The sequence below is a fragment of the Microtus pennsylvanicus genome, chromosome 8, assembly GCF_037038515.1.
Source record: "Microtus pennsylvanicus isolate mMicPen1 chromosome 8, mMicPen1.hap1, whole genome shotgun sequence".
NCBI classification, from domain to species: domain Eukaryota; kingdom Metazoa; phylum Chordata; class Mammalia; order Rodentia; family Cricetidae; genus Microtus; species Microtus pennsylvanicus.
Genome location: NC_134586.1, coordinates 102,717,936 through 102,736,953, shown reverse-complemented (window position 1 = coordinate 102,736,953; position 19,018 = coordinate 102,717,936). Strand labels below are relative to the sequence as shown.

The following is a 19,018-nucleotide window of genomic DNA, read 5'->3' as shown; positions in this document are numbered from 1 at the left end:
GTCTCAGAGGAGAATGTGCCCTCTCTTTGAAGTATGCAGTTTTGCTAGCCTTTCTACTATCCTATTGCACTGCAAGAATGGTACATATTTCTCGTTACCTTACTGTGTGCCTTCTTTCTCTTTATGCTAAGTATTTCTATTATAAAGTCTTCCCTGGAGAGAGCAAACACCTTCCAGGCTTGACTCTGAGGCAGAGTTCGAGTTGCTGTTTCTGTATCTTGCTTAGTGGAGTCCATACCTGTAGTGGCATCCGCTTCTTCAGTCTGCAGGCTGCCTCTAGGGACTCTGCCTCAAACCATTTCTCCACTTTAGTTTGTAGTGCTGCCCCTCACTGCCTTCCCTCAGTCTTTCTCTGGAGCATCTCCAGAATCTTTCAAACAGGAGGCCCAGTGACCTCTATAGCCCTTCTTCCAAGGCTCCTGCTGAACCTCAGCCATGGACATCGCACCTGGAGCTTTTGAAAAATACTCGTTTATCTGGTTTACAGATCCCCCATTTCTTCCTTTACCTCGCCTTTCCACACAAGCCTATGTTTGGGCTCCTTTCTCTCCTAGTTCATGCTTTTCCCTGGCAACTCATTCTTTTTTGTACTAGTAGTGCACACAGGGTACCACCCAGTACACCTCCTTCAGATACCCTCCCACACTACTGTAAATCTGTCTTGTGGGTGGTGATAGCAACTCTGGCTCAGCTGGGGTCCTATTAGCAAAACTGCCCTCTGCCGAACACTTAGTATGCTACAGCAGAAAAGCTGTCACTGAATTCACTTGGGTGGAAATGGGCAGGGAGGCTTGTCCAGAAAAACGAATGATGCTACCCACTGTGAAGTGCTTCATTTATGTATTGTTTACCTTTATAGTCTGTGGTGTTATAAAGAACTACTCATGAGAAAGTAGTTAGGGTTCCTCTGTACCCCCATGCGATGGGTACCCTTTGTGAGAAAGGGTCTCATATCGACCAGGCTGGTGTCAAACTCAACCCTCCTGCTCCTTCCAAGTTCTGGGATTACAGTCACACACCATGCCTGGCTTTAGAAATGCTCTTTTGCAGACACCTAGTTCGTTAAGACCAGGTCAGACCCGAGTACTACTTTCCGCCTGCTAAGGCAGGCCCACATGTGGTCAGCCAGAGCAGGCCCATTCAGTTTCCAGCTCAACAGAGCACAATCCATACTTGAACTACATTTGGACATTTCCCGTGCAAATACAGAGTCAAGAAGAATTCTTATCCATTGAAAAGGATAAATCTGGAAGGTTAAAAAAACCTATGCCCTAGGAAAAAAAAATCCCACTAACTTCCTTCTAAAGCATGAGTTCTCAGCCCTGGTGCCTCCTCTTGTACTGAGAATCTGCAACATGCCTGATGCCAGGAAGCAGGTTAGAGGTGAAACAGGAACACCAGGCCCAGGTCTTGCATTGGTGATGGGTTTGAGAGTTGGCGTAGGTTTACAGCTGAGTTCAGGCCCTTTAACACTTGCTCAGATGAACTTTAAAGTACTGAGCACCACCTATTGCCAGCCAGTGTGCTTCCCTTGAAAGAGAAAGAAGATGGAGTCAGAGTCCCATGTTCTTCATCTCGTAAACAGGGCAGTGCTCCCTGGGAGGGTTATGGCATTGAATGGGCCAGTGCTTGCATTTGCCAGCCAAGCACCCACCACAGTGCTCACATGTGGAAGCCGCTGTAATCAACCATGCGTCTCCCTGTCATGTAACACACGGGATTGTAGACACACCTGGATTTGTTTATTTTTACAACTTTTTCATAATTGTTCTCAAGACAGTTACAGGAAACACGCATGTCATTTTAGTAGGCATCTGAGAACCTGGAGTCACAAGACCATCTGAACATATTTCAGCAGAGAGTGCTTAGCTTTCCCTGCTTCTAATGTTAAGCTGATACGAGAGCTGCCTGCCCTCTGACTGGTTTGCTTCTCAGGCATTCCAAAGGTGCTCATGGTAACAGCTTGGTCCTCCAAATGCTTTTGACTACTGAGCTGGGCATCTAGCTACACCTCCTAGCTACCTTCCCCACCGGAAGCTGAAGGAGGGCACTGTGTGCGCTAGGTTCATACCAGGCATCTATCACCTTCCTCATTCCTGAAACTGGAGTCTGTGCTTTGGACAAGTGATTCTCTTTGATTTTACACAGTTGGCATATTTCTTGCCAAGAGAAAGATAAACAAAAAGGACGTATATCATTTTAGATGTAAAAGGAACACTGTTTCGCAGATTCATTTTCATAGCTTCATAGCCTTGGAACCTATCTTCTCAAAAGAATATGTAAAAGAAAACCCCACCAGATCCAAACCTGTTTATTTGACATCTTTAGCGTGCAAATGCCAGGGTGCCTGTACTAGGAAACAGGCCACAGTGAATGCACACACCTGGTGTACATGCCAATTGGATAATATGCAGTAGTCAGGAATTGGGCAGGAATCCTGAGGATTTCCTGGGATTTCTAAGACTAGTAGTAGCGGGTTAGAGGCTGACTAGTTTAGTTCTGTAATGTGTGAGAACAAGTAGAGAAATTCCCTGCCTAGGAAAATGGAATAAGTGGAACTGAGGACCAGAGCCCAGGCTGGCCTGGGAGCCTACTCCAGGGACACAACTGCAGGGTGAGCTATTTTTGGGAGCTGGTTCCCAGAATATCCAGAGGATGTACAGGGAGGCTTCCTGAGGTGCCCTCCAGGCTGAGAAAGGGTCTGGTCAGTGACAGTTTCACTGAGGTGTCATGAAGATGAGGTTGGGGGATGATTGACAGAGCCAGAGTGCTTGCACGCCCTGGGGAGCGGCGAGACACGACTTACTTTCTGGAGGGACCCTATCTTTGTGCGGGCATCCAGACAGACTGCGGTGATGCGGGTAAAGCCCAGTTACGTGGCCGGTTCCATCACACCCGGGGGTTGGACACTTGCTCTCTCTCTTTTCTGTTCTTGAGGGATCTAAAAGCGACAACAGGTGTCAAGAAAATGAATGTTTACCAACTGCAGACTCGTGCGGTTATCCAGCAACCTGAAGAGACCTTTGCTAAGGAGAGAAATTAGGCAGGTGTCAGGGCAGGCTGGAACATCAGGCCTGTGCTTCATAGCTCTAGGTGTGGGTGGTATTTCCAACCTTGTACAGTGTAATCAGGAATCATAAATTATTTTGTTTTTTATCTAAAAGTTTAAAAAAAAACCACTGACTTGTAATCTTAACTCTTGATTAATTGGTTTCCCGTGTGTTACATGATAAGCTATGTTGCTCAAAGAAATCAATGTAAATAAGGATGAGACAGTGACCTTCTTAGAGAACAAAGCTTCACATTGTTTTTGTTCAGCAATTTCTCCATATACTTCAACCAGAGTGAGGTGCTGCTCAGAAACCCTTCACCTGATTCCCTCTTACGTGCTCTGGTCTCACATGCCATAAACAGCAGAATTTGCCTGCAGGCTTTTCCCTCTGAGGTTAAGCAATACTCTTTCTTAGCATAGCAATTCAGCGCTTTTTTTGAAAATCGACTGAACTCTCAGAAGGCACTGTAAGCAAATGACAGAAAGGGTGGCGATCCCACCTGGCAGGGTGATGGGCAATCAAAAAACGCTTCAGAAGCCGCTGGAGCAACCATTTGTTTTGATTTCTTCGTCTGTGCTTGGAACCAGAGGAAGGCTCGTGTAATGCTGTGCATGCACACACAAAGTAGGAGGTCAGGCTGATCTAGAGCGCTGCCAGCTCCTCTGCAGCGCCAGCCAAGAGCCAATCAGAGCAGACGTTTGGTCCAGGATTGAATGCTGGATGCCAGAGATGTAACGATATCCTGATAGAGTTGTGTTTTTTTTTTAAACACCCAGATCAACCACAGTTCACCCTCATGCATCACAACAGTTCTAGAAAGTGTTTCTGAAGGCCAGTTCAGGCTGAATTCTAAATCATAGATTGTGACACACCGCATTGTGGAACACATATTTGAAAACCAGTTGCTCAGGTCACCAATAGTAGCTATTACGGTTGGTTCAGCGAATACTAGAGTTAAGTTTTCACAAGTTTAATTCTTTTATATGAAATACTTATTAACTGGGCCAATCATACTAGAAAATAATGCTCTACTTCTGGTTAATATTCATTTATATCAAGAAAAAAATATCTTGAGTTTGAATTTTATTTGTTTAGGTCTTTGAGATAGAATGTCACCCTGTAATCCAAATTGGCCTGGAACTCAACTATGTAGCTCAGTTTGGCTTTAAACTCAAGGTACTACTCCTGCCTTAGTCTCTTAAATACTGGGATTGCAATAATGAACCACTATACATGGCTTGATTTTGAAGTTTTTGAACTCTACCTGGCCTTATTGTGTCCCTTACAAGCATGGTAGATAAACAACTCCCAGGATCTTCCAAATGCTCTCCTGTTTATGCGAAGGGCATTCCCCTTTCCTTTTCTGCAAACATAGCATCTACAGAATGTTCCTGTCAGGTGCTAGAACCAGCCCAGTCAGCACTGGTGTGGAACAAAATGCTGGGCATTGCCAACTGCTGTCCTGCCCCTACACTTGCCTCATGGCCTCTGCCAACAAACTCAAGAGTATGTCCTGGCATTTTGTTTCTATAGATACAAAGTAAAGCCTAGCATTTTGTTGCCCTTTGAGTAATTTCATTATACTGAGAAAAGTTAATCCATGTCATTATAAAATAGTAACCACTCAGTAACAATCTCAAAGGACAGTAGTGACAATTTAAAATAATTAATTTAAGAGATTTTTAACTAGATAGTAATGACTTTTACAGGATTAAAAAATTACAACTTTCATCATAAAATAACTGCTTCATTAGGACCCTAATATCTGTCACAAATAACATGGTTTCACACATTTTGAAGCAGTTTTGAAATCAAGTGACCTTTATGCTTTAAAAATGGCCCAGACCTCTCTTGGGGTATGGAGGCTAGAAGAGCATGGTGCGTTCTCAATGCGTGGCTGAGACGGGGCCTGCCATTGCCCTCACTATCTCTTTCCCTTGATTCCTTGTCTCTTGCAATCCAAGTTCATCTTCCAAACAACAGGGAACACTAAGCGTGGGCTCCCTAACCAGAAACCTTGCAATGACTTAATAGGAAAAAAAAGAAGTGTGCTCACTTCAGCTTATTCCCCTTCTGCTCTGGAGGGTGTGTGTGTGTGTGGAAGGCAAAGGAGTTAGCCTTTGAAGTGTTGCTCATTAGTACCGTAATGAAGTCCTTTCAGTTAAGATGTATGGAATGAGAATAGGTATATGTGTTCTCTTATCTTTACAGAAGGAAGAGAGAAGCCACAGCCCAGTGTCTTGATGTGATGGGCAGCTTCAGGCATGTTGGTGAGATATGGTCCCATAACTTGAGTTTTTTTTTTTTTTTGAGAGGCCTTTAATTTCTTTGCTCCATTTTTTTTTTGGGGGGGGGAGGTGTGTGTGCTCGTTTGGCTTTGACTCTGAATGCAACTATATAGTCAAGAAAACATGAAAAGTGTTGTTGGAAAATGCTGAGAACTTTGGTCATATGTAAAGTTGGGAACCGAGAGAAGTGGTGACCAGTGCCTTCTACTTCATAAGAAAATTCAGGCTCCCAACCTTAGCATTCACTTCCCCTTCCTCATGTAAGGGAAGAAGCAGTCAGGGAAAATTTCACATTTTTGCATAAAAGCAACATAATAACAAACCAAAACGAGATGTGTGTTTCGTGGATTACCCAAACCAAAGAAGCCATGGTGATGAAGAGACTCTCATGTGTAATTTGCCTCCACACATGGTCACTCACTGTACTTCTCAAGACCAGAGTTCATCCTGGGACTACTACTCAGAATTCTAAAGCATGAGCCTAAAATATATCTGGACAACAGCAGTCATGTGGGAAGGCATGAATTTTCTAAAATTGTTTGATTTTTATCATTCTCAATATCCAACTAAATATCTCTGAATTGAGGCCGGATGGTGGTGGTGCACACCTTGAATCCCAGCACTTGGGAGGCAGAGGCAAGTGCATCTCTACGAATTCATGGCTGGTCTGGTCTATAAGAGCTAAAGAGCTAGTTCTAGGACAGCTGGGGCTGTTGCACAGAGAAACTGTGTCTAGAAAAACCAAAAAAAGAAAAAAATAAGTAAAAACTTCTTAATTTTTATCAGTTTATCACATCTTATTCAAATGGTAGCTCCATCATTTAAACACATGTGCCATGTTCCATAGTGTTTCAAGGAAAGCCCGAAGCTCAATGGCGCCAGAATAATCTATTTCCTCTAGAAAGGAATGTCTTCTTGTATACACTCCTTGGTGGTCTGTGCTTGCCTTTGTAACTGAATGGAAAGCCCATATCCATCCAGACACTAGTCAACCAGTAGCTCTCAGAGCTCTGGCTAAAGCTTCTGTCAGCTTGGACTTGGTCATAGCCATGCCCAACTGTCCATGGAGCTATGAGCATATACCTGTGCCAAAATAGGGAAGATAGAGTTTTTCTGATTGTTCAGCAACTGATTTTCAAACTGAATTCCTGAATCTCATTATCAGATTCATAGTGAGGAAACTGTATATTCATAATGTACAGAACAAAATGAAAAGCAGTAAAAGGAACATTTTGGTGATAATACAGAAAGGATTTAAGGAACTAGCAATTTCATTTTTGAGATAGTTTCTTTCATAGTTCCTGAGTCTTGTGAGGACTCAACCATACTGAAGTGATTTACTCTGTGAAGCTGAGTCAAGACTTGCTCCAACTGCAGATGGATACAGATGCTGCCACGGACACAAAGTTGCCCCATCAGGTAAGCTAAGTTACGTATGTAGGCAAATATGTGCTCCTTGATCTCATAAGATAAAATTCAGTTAAACAATCATGGAATAATTTTGAGAATTTTTTTTAAAAACAATACACAGTGTTTGAAAACAAAGAGGCATGGCTGTTTCCACAAGTTAATGGGACTAGTAAGGGAACTAAGCATTCTGGGGAAATTGCTGTTGGTTTCAGCCATGACCGCTCCCTGCCTTGCATGGCAACTAGTTTCCTGAGCGAACTGTCATAGAGAATTCACGTGCAGCCACTGTGCTCATCCTAGGCCATTGGTCATCGTGTTGCTGTTCAGTTCCTTCTGGGCATTTCCTGTGGGGCCAGTTCCATCAATATCTGTCACTAAGTGATAATTTTATAAGTCATGAAACCATCTACTCAATCCAATTTATGAATACAGTGCCTCATCTCTGATTGACAGACGGTTGCCTAAACCCTAGCCCCTGTTCAGCATAGATCATGGTTCCTTTGTAACAGCATAGCCTGGCCCTAATGGTCTCTCTCCTAGGGGTTTCTGTCGCACTATCCCTGTCTTCTCCAGGAATGCCCTTTCCCACTGTCATCTGCTCTAATGACAGTGCACTTAGTTGATTTATGTATTTCTCAGAAAAATATTTTATTTTTTCTATAGACAAAGGATCACAGTTCTAGAATATACTCTAAAATGTACATTAGACATAAAATAGATAGTGATTTATAGTGCAACAGACTATCATCAGCATTTCTCACTTAGCTCACATTTGCCTGAAGCGACTTACGGTAGGTAGAAATATTACCTTTACCATAGTATGGCTTTTTGACATGGCTGTCACTGGATTTGGATTTTCTGTCTTCACCAGCCAGCTGTCTTGGAGACTGGTCCTCATAGGATCTCAGGTTATCCCTTCTCCCAGCGTCCATGGCCATCTTCTCCCTCATGGCCTTGGCTCTCTCTGTCTCCAAGGCAATGGCTTTCTCTAGCAGAGTCAGGTTGCCCTTGGTCATGTCAAATACCTCCTCAGACCTGTCTGAGTTCACTGAGGTGGTATCATCATCCCTCTCATGACACCCATCCTCCTTGGCACAGCTGGAGAACGTTCTAGACCTGGGGCTGAGCTGCTCCTCCAGCCGCATAAGGTTCATCATATCTGAGTAGCTCCTGTCTGGTGTCCTCCCAGAGAAGTCGTCCTCTTGCCGGACATGTTGGCGCACACTCATGTTGGGTGGCTGACTCCTGTCCTGTGGGTTGGTCTCGCTGAGTTTCCTGGCCAGGTCAAAGCACTGGTTCCTCAGACACTCCAGACTACTTAGACACACCTCCTCATCGCTCTCCTCCACCATCTTCTCCATGAGCCCATTGTTCATGGGCTTCCCTAGCATGACATAGTTCATATTTCTACTGTCTTGTTGGGACATTCCTTCGGCATAACTTCTGTCACCGATGTTCTCTGATAGCACAACACCATGTCCTTGTGCTAGCAGCTTAAGGGAGTCCACTGTTTCTCTGACAACATCACTGTCTAAATCTAGGCTCAGTTCGCTTTTCCGGCCGAGGTTTTCATTTTTGTCACTATCATCCTCCAAGCTATTGGAGGTGTTGCTGTTCATCTCTGACTCAGTCCTGGCTCGGTATGCTGCATCCTCAGCAATTTTGCCAAGATTTAATAGTGACTTGGCCACCAGTTCATCGTAGTTATCATACTCATCATTGTTGTTATCATCCTTTTCTGTGTCCTGCATTATTCGAGTACAACTCATTTGATGGTCTTCTGCAAAGGAATAGAGAAGACAAAAAGGAAAAGAGAAACGAGGCTAGACTCTGAAGATTTTTGCTACAGCATAGACAGCAAGCTCACAGCAGGTCCAATCCTGCTTGCCCTAGGAGGGATCCTTACAAGACATCTGCTGCTGGGCAGAAAATATAAACATAAAGCAACTGAATCATGATAAAGACCAGGAGGTCACATAAGATAGTCCCAGAGTGCTATAAACTCCTTCAGTTAATCTTAAAGTTAGCCACTACATGCAATAAATATAATGTAAAACTAAACATTTTTGATTGTTAACATTCTTATCTACCATCTTCATTGGCTGTATTCACAGCCAACAGTTGGCTACCAATTACATTTCTCAACACACCAAGTTTTTTTAAAAGTTTGTGAGCTTTCCTACTCACTTACACTTAGTGGTTCTCTGTAACCTTTAAGTGGTTTGTTCCCCACCATATTCGGTGACATAGAGCACAGCCTCTGACTTCTGAAGTCACACAGATGGGCACCCTGTTAGGAAATGGTCATGAGAACACTGAATTGAATAGTATGAACGCGATAGCTTCTAGCCAATGTGGTGAGATCCACAGTGAAGTGGTAGGAGCTCCACATGAATTTGAGGGAGGAAGAGGACAGAGGCTTCCTATATGGACAAGTTAGGCATGCACAGTGACCACATGTCACTGGATCAGATGGCCCTGGTTAACTGTGACTCTCACAATCTATCATTTTATTTGACCTATGGTGATAATGTGTTCACCCATCTCATCAGCTTGAAGAAACTTGAATAAGATGTACTCAACCTCAAATATACTTAGAGAAAATCTTTTCTAAAGTTCATGTTAAGCATGACTTAAACCCCTCTATTTCATCAGAAACCCATTTCCCTTTCACTTAGAGAGCTGTTTGGATTTGAGTCTCTATTCACAAGTCTACACAACTGCTGTCATCTGCATTGCGAGACATAGATAATAATAAATGAGTTTTCAAATGTGTCCCCCTTTGGTTGGATGGTTAATGGATGCCATTTCACATCTGTACTGTGTTTTCATGATTCAAATGCCAGAGAACTTTCAGACTTTGATAATGACTTGGAGGAATGAGGCAGATCGACTAGCTGCAAACACCAGCTGACTAAAGCTGAGCTACTGAACCTCTGCTGCTTTCGTTATGGATTTTATGCAGAAAAGGTTCATGTTAGCAAAAAGAGATTTGGAGCTCAATATAGCAATAACTGAAAATAACATCCCACCTGGAGTCAACAGATACCTAGGCTCTGACCCACTCTCTAGACGTCAGTGTGTGTTAGTTAGAGGACAGCAGTTGCTGCATGAACTAGATTCCGTCTCTCTCTGGACTCAAACTTCTTCATTTCACCGCACTCTGTCTGAGCCATTTCCCTTATTAGAAGTATAAAACTGTCATCAAAGAGCAGCGAAAAGAAAGAACCTAGAACTAGCAAACATAACCACAAATGTGGCAAAGCTAATCACAGATGCACACCTTGCTGCTGGCTGGCAGCACAGCTCTGGAGAGCTAAGTACATCGATTGTCCTCATGACTCTGGCAATGTGATTTTTATATTTCCCTTCTGATTTATACACTTTGTTATGTTCATGGGCTATAACTAGATCATCCTTGGGAATGAAAAAGCTATTCTACTCATACACAGCAATTGTGATAGTTTGGGTAATTGTTACAATTACCTATAGAGTATCAACCAGATGAATTTGTAAGCCACTGTTTGGAAGTGGAAAATATGTGTCATGAGTTGAAACACTAAAAACATAAAAGTTATACTTTATGTGTGTGTGTGTTTGGCTACATTTTGATACATGTGCCACAGTGTATGTGTGAAAGTTGAAGACAGTGTGAGGAATTCCTTTCCTTCACCCACATGGAAATTCAGCTGGTAAAGTGCTTACCATGCAAATACAAGAATCTGAATTTGATTCTCAGCCACACATAAAAGCCCAGTATGGTGGCATGTGCCTGTAATCCCAGCACCTGAGGAGATGGAGACAGGAGGATCCCTGGGGCTTGCTGGCCAGCCAGCCTTCCCTAATCAGTGACCCCCAAATTCAACGACAGACCATGTCTTAAAATAAGATGGAAAGTCGTAGAGGAAGATACCTTATGTTGTCCTCTGGTTGCCATAAGTTCATGCAATGTTCATGTATACCTGCACATATATGTACACCCACACAGACAGACAGACACACACACACACACACACACACACACACACACACAAAAGAAGGGAGTCACTGAATGTAATAACTAGGGCGAAAAAAATCTTGCCTAAAACCTGTTTCTGTATCTAAACTCAAAAATGAAGTCTGCTCTGGAAAAGGACAGGGCTCTCACGAGTCTTTCCTAGCAAATGTGGCAGATGTAATGTCGAGTCTCCATTTACACATCTCAGGATGGTCCTCAGTTGTCTGTTGTTTGTTTTTCCTGTCCTGCTTTCCACATGACATGGCTAAGGAGTGCCTCTTATGACCAGTCTGTCACCTTTTCCCAAGAAGATGAAAAAAGACAGTATCCCAGCCTTGCAGACCCATGAAACTGAGGAACTGAAGACAGGTTAGTCGCTTCCCTGCCTGAGTACCAGAAAAGTGCCAGGCAGTCTCCAGCATATGTGGCAGGCCTGCTCCTCACAGGGACGTGTGCTGGGGGACACTGTGGATGCTCTGGCGGCCTTGAGAGGCAGAGTTGAAATAGGAAGTTATGCAACTGGCCCCATCACTCTCTTGCCACTTAGTGATTGTGTGAGGGCAGTGACCTTTCAAGAGCTGTAACGAGCTCATCTGTAAGGCAGGGATAATTATCTGCCTGGCCGCTCCTGGCAAGTTCTTACAAGCCCCAGGGTGAGGCACACAAACTATGTGTATTTCAAATGCCTGGCATGGGTGGTATTGTTTTCCGGCACCTTCTCTCCCAGAGCAGATGCCTAGAGAAACTTGCCTCTTCAGGGATGGCATCTGGACACAGGCAGTAGGGAATGCACTTGAAGACAAAGCCTGCTGTGGTAGGTTTTTTCCCTTTTCTTAAGTTACTAATGCTCGGTGTCATCAGAGGCCTCATGAGTGAGAGCAGCGGATGTGGAAATGGTTGGAAGATGATATTGAGGCCAAAATCTTTTCAGGTTAATAGAATTCCGGTGTTTAAGGCATCACCTAAAGTAAACTCCTAATTACATGGGCTAATGGAGGGCAACAGGCTCCACGTCATCAGCAAACAGGTTCTGAACACATGCTCTGTCTCAGCCTTGCCTGTCATGGTGAGCATTTAGAATTCAGTGTCTGGTTTTCCATATTTAGACAATTTACTACCTAGTAGTGTTTCTGCTGAGACTAGCATCGAAAAGACCCCATTATAGTTATGGGCTTTGGCAAATGGTCTAGAATTTTCTATACCAGTCAGGGACTAGAAATGTGGTACAAACATTCTGGCTCATAAAACTTTCAGAAGTCAATATTACTTGTTTCTATCTAGTGATTAATGTTCTCTCAAAGAAGAGGGATGTATTTGTGATGAACAAAGCATTTTCCAGAATATAAATGCACATGTTTCTGTCCTAAGTAGACAGTAGGAACATGAATACCAATGCGTGTGGAGAGGATGTAATGCTGCATTCCCTCTATATACTGTGCTTAGGATTTGTCACTGCACAGAGCCCGTAGGGCTAGGCTGAGACCAGACACCACCTCTCGACCTGTCCAGCCCCAGGTATTCCCTGCTGAATCATGTGAGACTGGAAATCAGAGAAGTTTGGGTTAATCCACCCCTAACTGATGGAGATGAGCCTACAGGTAGAGGTGCTTTTGTGGCTGAGTCCAGGAGCTCTGCCCATGTGATCACCAGCTAACTGCTGTGATGTGTGATTTTGAGCCCTGTAAAGGCTTTATAAATGTTGTGGCTGCAACTCCCCTCTGACCATTAGCAAGATTTTAGACCACACAGAATCACATAGTTGGGAGGTTTTCGTAGAATTACTGGAACCTCATACACTGGTTTTGTGGTAATTTGTCTCTAAAACACATGTCTAAGATACAACTTTTTTAATATTTGGTACTGATAAAGCCACATGAATACACATTATACACACCCACATCATATCTTATGGACAGTAAAGAACAGGGTGTGTGTGTGTCTAGCCAATGGAATTCAGAAGAACCCCAAGCCCAGTCTTATGATGGTAGAGGTCTGTTTGTCCTTCCTAATCCTCGTAGAGACCCCAGGAAAGGCTCTTCAGTGGCTCCTACTTCTGAAAGGCAACCACAGAAGACTGCAAGACACACATGTTCAAGTGACAGAGCTGAGAGACCATGCTGGGATGCTGTGCATGATTGCTTTACCAGTCTTCTGCGCTGCTTGTTTCCATAGCAACCAGACTGCAGTCTTGTTGAAAGAGGAATCCAGTGGGCTTGGTGCAGACTAGCAGCTAGACACCCATCTCCTTCTCGGCAGATGAGGCAGGTCTCTGCTGTATGCCCCCACCCCGGGTGACTGCTGCTATTCTCAGAATCTGCCTTCTGGCATTCTCCCCCTTTGATACTCCTCCCTAGCCTCTCAGGGATTGAGGACATATTTCAATGACCAGCCTTTGAGATTTGTGCTGGGCTTGCTAGCTCAGCTAGCCTGCCACCGGCCAGTGTCTTAACCAACACAGTTTAGGTCCATTCTGGTTTGGAAAGGTGTATTTTTTTCGTTGCTGTGACCATATACTTGATGGAACCACAGTAAGGGAAAAGGGATTTGTTTTAACTCATAATTAAGAGGATACAGTCTTTTATGCAAGAGGTTGGCAGAGTCCATAGCGGTGAACATGGTGCTGCACAAACGAGGAAGCAGAGGGCAGAGAATGCTGGTGTTCACCTGGCTTTTTGTTTGCTTTGCCCTTCCTATGCATTCATTTAGTCCAGGACTCTAGCCTATGAGATGTCCCCAGCCCCAAATTTAGAATAGGTCTTCTCTCCTTTTTTAAAGAACAATGAAAACTCAAAGATAGACCCAGAGTCTGTCTCCTAGAAAATCCTCAAGTGAAAATGGAGAGTCATCATCCCCAGAGATTAGAAAATTAGATATGGCCTGCACACTGGATGGACAGTCAAGGTAGCCTTGAGCTAATGTGGGCTAACAAGTGAGATAGGAGGGACAGTCAAGGTAGCCCCGGGCTAACCTGGGCTAACAAGTGAGCTAGGAGAGCTTGTGAGATGCACTTAAAGAGGCTAACCATGGGCAGATCCTGACTGTCCATAATTCTGCTAACTATAACTACAAGAGCTCACGTCACACACACACATGCACACATACATGCGTGAGTGCACACACGCACACACACACACACACACACCTTCTTCAGAGCAGACTAAGAGCACCATGTATCTCTCTGCCCTCTGCCCTCTGGCCTCCCTTCTCCCACTGGGCAGCACATGTGGCTTCTCCCTAGATGGTAGGAGAGAAGCTGTCCTCTATTCCTCTGCTGTTCAGTGTCAAAGGTCACTATTTTTAGAACCCATACTCTGAGTTCAATGGACAGGGCCCACCCTCTTGGCATGCCTGCGACAGGGGCCTGAATAGATTCTGGAAGCATTGTTTCTTTTAACTCAGCCCAGGATCTTAGCACCTTGCCCTTAACCAAGTACTTCCCATCCTGGACAGATTAACAGATCTTAAATTGAGCTAGACAACTCCTCAGGAGCTTTTACATATAAAAACTTTCTATATCAAGAAGAAGGGTGGGAATGGGACAGTGAGGCAAGAACACATCACTATAGCCAGATTGTACTAACTATGGCCACCATACTCACAACTGTCCTGTGTCCTAATTACACCTTATTTCAGTGTTGTGTTTGCTTTATTATTGGTGTTGTAAGAAGCATTGTATATCCATAGAAAGACTAACATCAAGCTACTAGAATCCTTCCTACTGGTAGGATATGGGGAAGTTCTCGAATTACATTTGGAGAAAGGCAGGTACCCACTTGTCATCAGCATGACAAACAGCAAAGTGTCACCATCTTCCCCCGACTTTCTTACATCATCTCCAGATCATAGATACATGTCTTTATAGATACGTCTGTTACTTTCCCACACTTGTAGATAGCCCGAGAATTACAGAACAGAATTAGCTCAAATGCTCATCACCAAACTTGGGCTTTCCTACCACCCCCCATTCTCCAGACTCCTCAAGCCCCAAGTGGTAGTTCTTATCTGAGCAGTATCCTTCAGAGGACCGCATGGGCTGAATAGGTGATAATCAGAAGAGGGGCAAGTGCTATGGGATAGGGTGAGAACCCTGAAGCAGTGAGCCATGGAAGGGAAGAGACTCTGGAGGTTTGTTTTCAGATAGCAATAAAAAGTGTTCTCTCTTCAAAGTTGTTGCAAGTGAGTGGTGGATACTTGCATCTGATTTTCTGTAGTCAGTGAAGTTTATATGGTTTGGTGTGACTTTTCAAAACAAATGTAAATAGGACCTTTTAATAGTGATTCCTCCCCATAAATTAACTGTATGGGTTGATAGGAATAAGAGATGTGACATTTACAGACACTGCTTTGCCTCCTTTTGGAAGTGTACACTACAATCTGTCCATGTCTGACATTGTCACCAAAGGAGAAGATGCCACCCGCTTCTGGGTCCCACTTTTGAAGTTCTTGCCTCTAAAGACTAAAGGTTCTTAGGATATAGTTGATTCCACTCAACAGGGACCACCTTAATCACCTCAGGAGTCTCCCCGTCCCCAGCTGCCCCTGACAAGGGCACGCACAGAATGAATCTGGAGAGGGCAGCACGGAATTGCCAGAATCCTGAACATAGGTGCAATTCCAGTCTCTGGAGCTCCTGCTCCCTCATACCTGCTCTACAAAAGCTCCTTCCCACGAGCCTTTGCTTTCGTTGCTGCTAAATCTTGGAACATGGTTTTGATGTGTCACACACAGTTGCTGCAAGTGAGTTTCCAGCCTCTTCTAAAAGCTGTGTTCTGACTTTACTCTCCATCCTCCTAGTGTCCGCACACTGAAAACCTGAGCTCCGTGCCTGGAGATAAGCAACACTCAGTATTTGATTTTGTTTATTCCATGGTTGTGTGCACTTTGCTGTCAATCCAACCTTATAAATCAATCTAACTTGTGGCGTGACTAATGCCTCTGTCACTCCTGAACAAGGTCTGACATGGTCTTGCACTGCTTCCCACTTCAGTACCAAGGGAACACAGACTGGCTCATAACTGCCTCTTTGTGATATCTTCCTCGGTATCACACCATCCACTGAGTCACCTGCTCAGAAATGATCCTGGATCTTTACATTGTCTTAAAGTTTATATATTGACTTCCATCCTAAAGGTAGTAAGAAGCTAAAGGTTTCCCCAAACTCCCCAGGATGCTAAGGTGCTAGCAGCTCAGTTGGCCATTGGAACATACCTCTCACAGAAATAGTCCACCCAGGAAACCAAGGTACGGAGAGAATAAAGCTACCTATGATAAAGAGATGCCCGTGGTGTTCTAGCAGTCATTCATTAACCCCAGATAAAAACTGGCACTCCCAGGGTTCCTCATTAAACAGAAACAGGTAGAGCCTTTGGGAAGGGCATAAGCTCAGCTTTCTTACCAAATTGAAGATAAATGTTATGGTTGTCACATTTTGCATAAACCAATCCTGGTTTACTAGATGGGAGATACCCCACATTAACACGAATCTAGAGGTCACATTTAGAATTCAACAGTGAAACAAAAAGACGATATCCTTGTAGTCCCTTAAGTTGTAGTTGGTGAAAAATCCATAAAAGACAGAGTATGATGTCAGGATGCTGCATGCTCCAAACAGTGGAGCTGGATGGGGATATGGGGAAGACGGGAGCCTGAGTGGGAGGACGAGGGCAGTTCTCATGAGGAAGGAGACCTTTGCCAGAGGCTAGGAGTATTATCAACAGGAAGTGTCAGTTTTTTCAAGACTGAAGAGAAGCTAAGACTGCCATGGCCTATGCAGTGCATGAAAAAGTGGGCACTGAGGACAAGGACATGGCCAGGGCCTGTCTATATACTAGGTCGAGACACCAGTCTTAGATGCCTTTTCCTGAAGTCTGGGAAGGTGGCTGTGTCTCATGAATGCTGGGAGCAGTGGTCCCAACAACCTTGAGCTGGGACACCTACCTAGTTTTGCCCTAGGAGGTGGCAGTTTCCTAGGGCCCCCGCGTGATTTAATACCCCTCTGCAGTCCATTCACCATTTTCTGCCCTACAGATGAGGAAAATCATCCAACGAGGATTTCCAGTCCTTTAATTCAAGGTCATAAGTCTGGCCATGCATCTTGCATCCTGAGTCATAGTGGTCTGGGTCCCAACCTTGCTAATGGTGTTTCCTCTGACTTTTCCCAGGCTGATAAGTTTCTTCTGCAGTTTGTGAACCATGGGAGGGAGGCAGAAACCAGCCAGGCAGAGCCACCAAAGCTACAAGACCCAACCCTCTGCATCCTTGTTTCATACTCAGACACACCGAGTCTAGGACTCTAGATCAGTGTAGAGAACAGAGGAATAAGGCTTCCTACAGGGAATGGCAACCTGCAGGTTTCTTGAGCTCCTGCCTTTACCTGCTGAGTTCTGGGGTAGCAGGCTTGTGCCACCCTTTCCAGGTTATATGGTGGTAGTCACTGAACTCAGGGCTCTATAAATCCTAGCCAAGTCTCCTACCAACTGTAGCCCCTATTAACTGTCCATGTTATAAGTAAAAACATTTCCTATATAACAAAATGAGGTAGATTGAAAGAGAAATAAATTTCTCTTTCACTTTCTCACAACCAAATCACTTTTAAATTAGCAACTGTGAACTGTGTTTCTTTCTTAAAGTTTTCATTAAGGAAATAAATTAATGGAATGTGAATGAAATTTCATTTATTCATAAAGTCTTGAGGAGCTGCTTAATAACATTTGGGTACTGGCTTATCAAGATCTGAGGATTAAAATTAGTAGGATAGTCACATTCTCCCAATCCATGAGCTCGCTGAAATGGTAGTGACATACTGACCAACTCCTCCTCTGACTTGGTGTCTCTTTCCATCTCTTCTGCCTGTTTTTGTCCTCCTGTCTCTGTTTGTGTCTCTCAGCCTTGCCAGTCTTTGTTTTTGCCTGTTCCTTACCACCTGTCTGCTTGCCTCTCTTTGCTTCAGGGTGGAGTGTTAAAGTTAACTGGCCAGTCTTGTGCACTGCTTGCCTGCAGAGCAGGTGACAGTGTGACTGTGTATCCTACTGAAGGGGTAGAAAAATCCTGGCCCTTCTGTCTCCAGAGCAGGGCTGAGGTAAGTGTGCTTCTTACGTGATTGTGGTGGGCTGGGAGGGAACTCTGGGTCTTCCCTTCCTCCTTCCTGACTCACTTCTAAGGGGTCCTACAGAGGTTACTTTCCTCTGTAATATGAGGTTTACTGATCGCCAGCATCCACATAGGTTCCTGTCTTCAGCCTGAATTCTCAAAACTACCACTTCAGCATGCAAAGCTCAATTCTGCGTTGCTCCTGGCTTGTATATGGTTCCTGCTTATTTTACTCTGTCTTTATTTTAAAAGAAAAAGACAAGACCCTAACTTGAACAAAAGCTTCAGCTAGCCCAGTACCCTTTGAGTACATGGGAAGCACATACTGCGTTTGGACTGCAGTTAGTCATCCGGAGACCTTGTCCTGACACAGCCTTAGCAGACAGCAGTGTTACTGCCTGTCTCTCTGGCACACCCTTCCCACTTTGGGACTCATGGGGATGGTCCTGCACACTGATTCCCAGGGGCAGAGCAGGCTTGCGGCATGAGGCATGCCTGGGTCAGGCTCCAGGTTCCAGACCGATGCAGAACTGAGTAAACTCAGGGGACATTGTCATGTGGTACCTTTGATCATTGCTGCAGCATCCTAGCTGCTGCAGACAGGTCAGCGTGAGAGCTCTTTTGTGTCTTGTGCTTGCTTTATGTTGCATAGCAAGACAGGGAGAGAGTGAAGGGCTGAGCCTTATTTCACCACGAGGCCTAAGAGGCTGGATGACCTTCTCAAGATGAGTGACATGGACAGAGCTGGGATCCCCACCACCCAGGTGCCATGCTTCCCTGCAGCCACACAACACTTAGGATAAAAATTAAATGAACAAGACACGCCAAATTTACTGCTGATTCTCCACAGTGGACTTTAGAAGAAGCCGTGTGATATTGTTTTCATTACTACAGAAAAGGCTAGTCTGCACTTCACACACATGTTTGCGTCTTAAGGGTAAGGATCATTACATTTTCATTACCTTTTCAGATTTGCCTCAAAATATTCAAACAGTCATAAAATTTGATGCAATTTATTTTATAATTAAGCAAAAACTAATTGGCATGGAGCCGGATTTTTTCTTTTATTATGGATGGACAGTTAGAAAAATCCTCCTTGAGGCTGAAGGCTTTCTCATTCTCCAGCCACAGCGTCATCTACCTCAGTGAGAGTGCACTCCCAGGATCCCCACAGAAGACGT

General features: G+C 44.3%; 1 protein-coding gene across 36 annotated transcripts in view; it reads right to left on the bottom strand.

The window, feature by feature from the left end:
- Myt1l (myelin transcription factor 1 like) overlaps positions 1–19,018 on the bottom strand; it is a 407,676-nt gene that overhangs the window by 92,696 nt on the left and 295,962 nt on the right. For 13 of the 36 annotated variants that reach the window (XM_075984142.1, XM_075984156.1, XM_075984143.1 and 10 more), the window contains 2 exons: positions 7,566–8,531; positions 2,807–2,941 (listed from right to left, as the gene is read on the bottom strand). In XM_075984142.1, coding sequence (XP_075840257.1) covers positions 2,807–2,941; positions 7,566–8,531 — 1,101 coding nt within the window. Of the gene's footprint in view, positions 1–2,806; positions 2,942–7,559; positions 8,532–19,018 lie in introns of all 36 variants that reach the window. The other 23 variants (XM_075984147.1, XM_075984133.1, XM_075984137.1 and 20 more) reach the window with 3 other exon arrangements.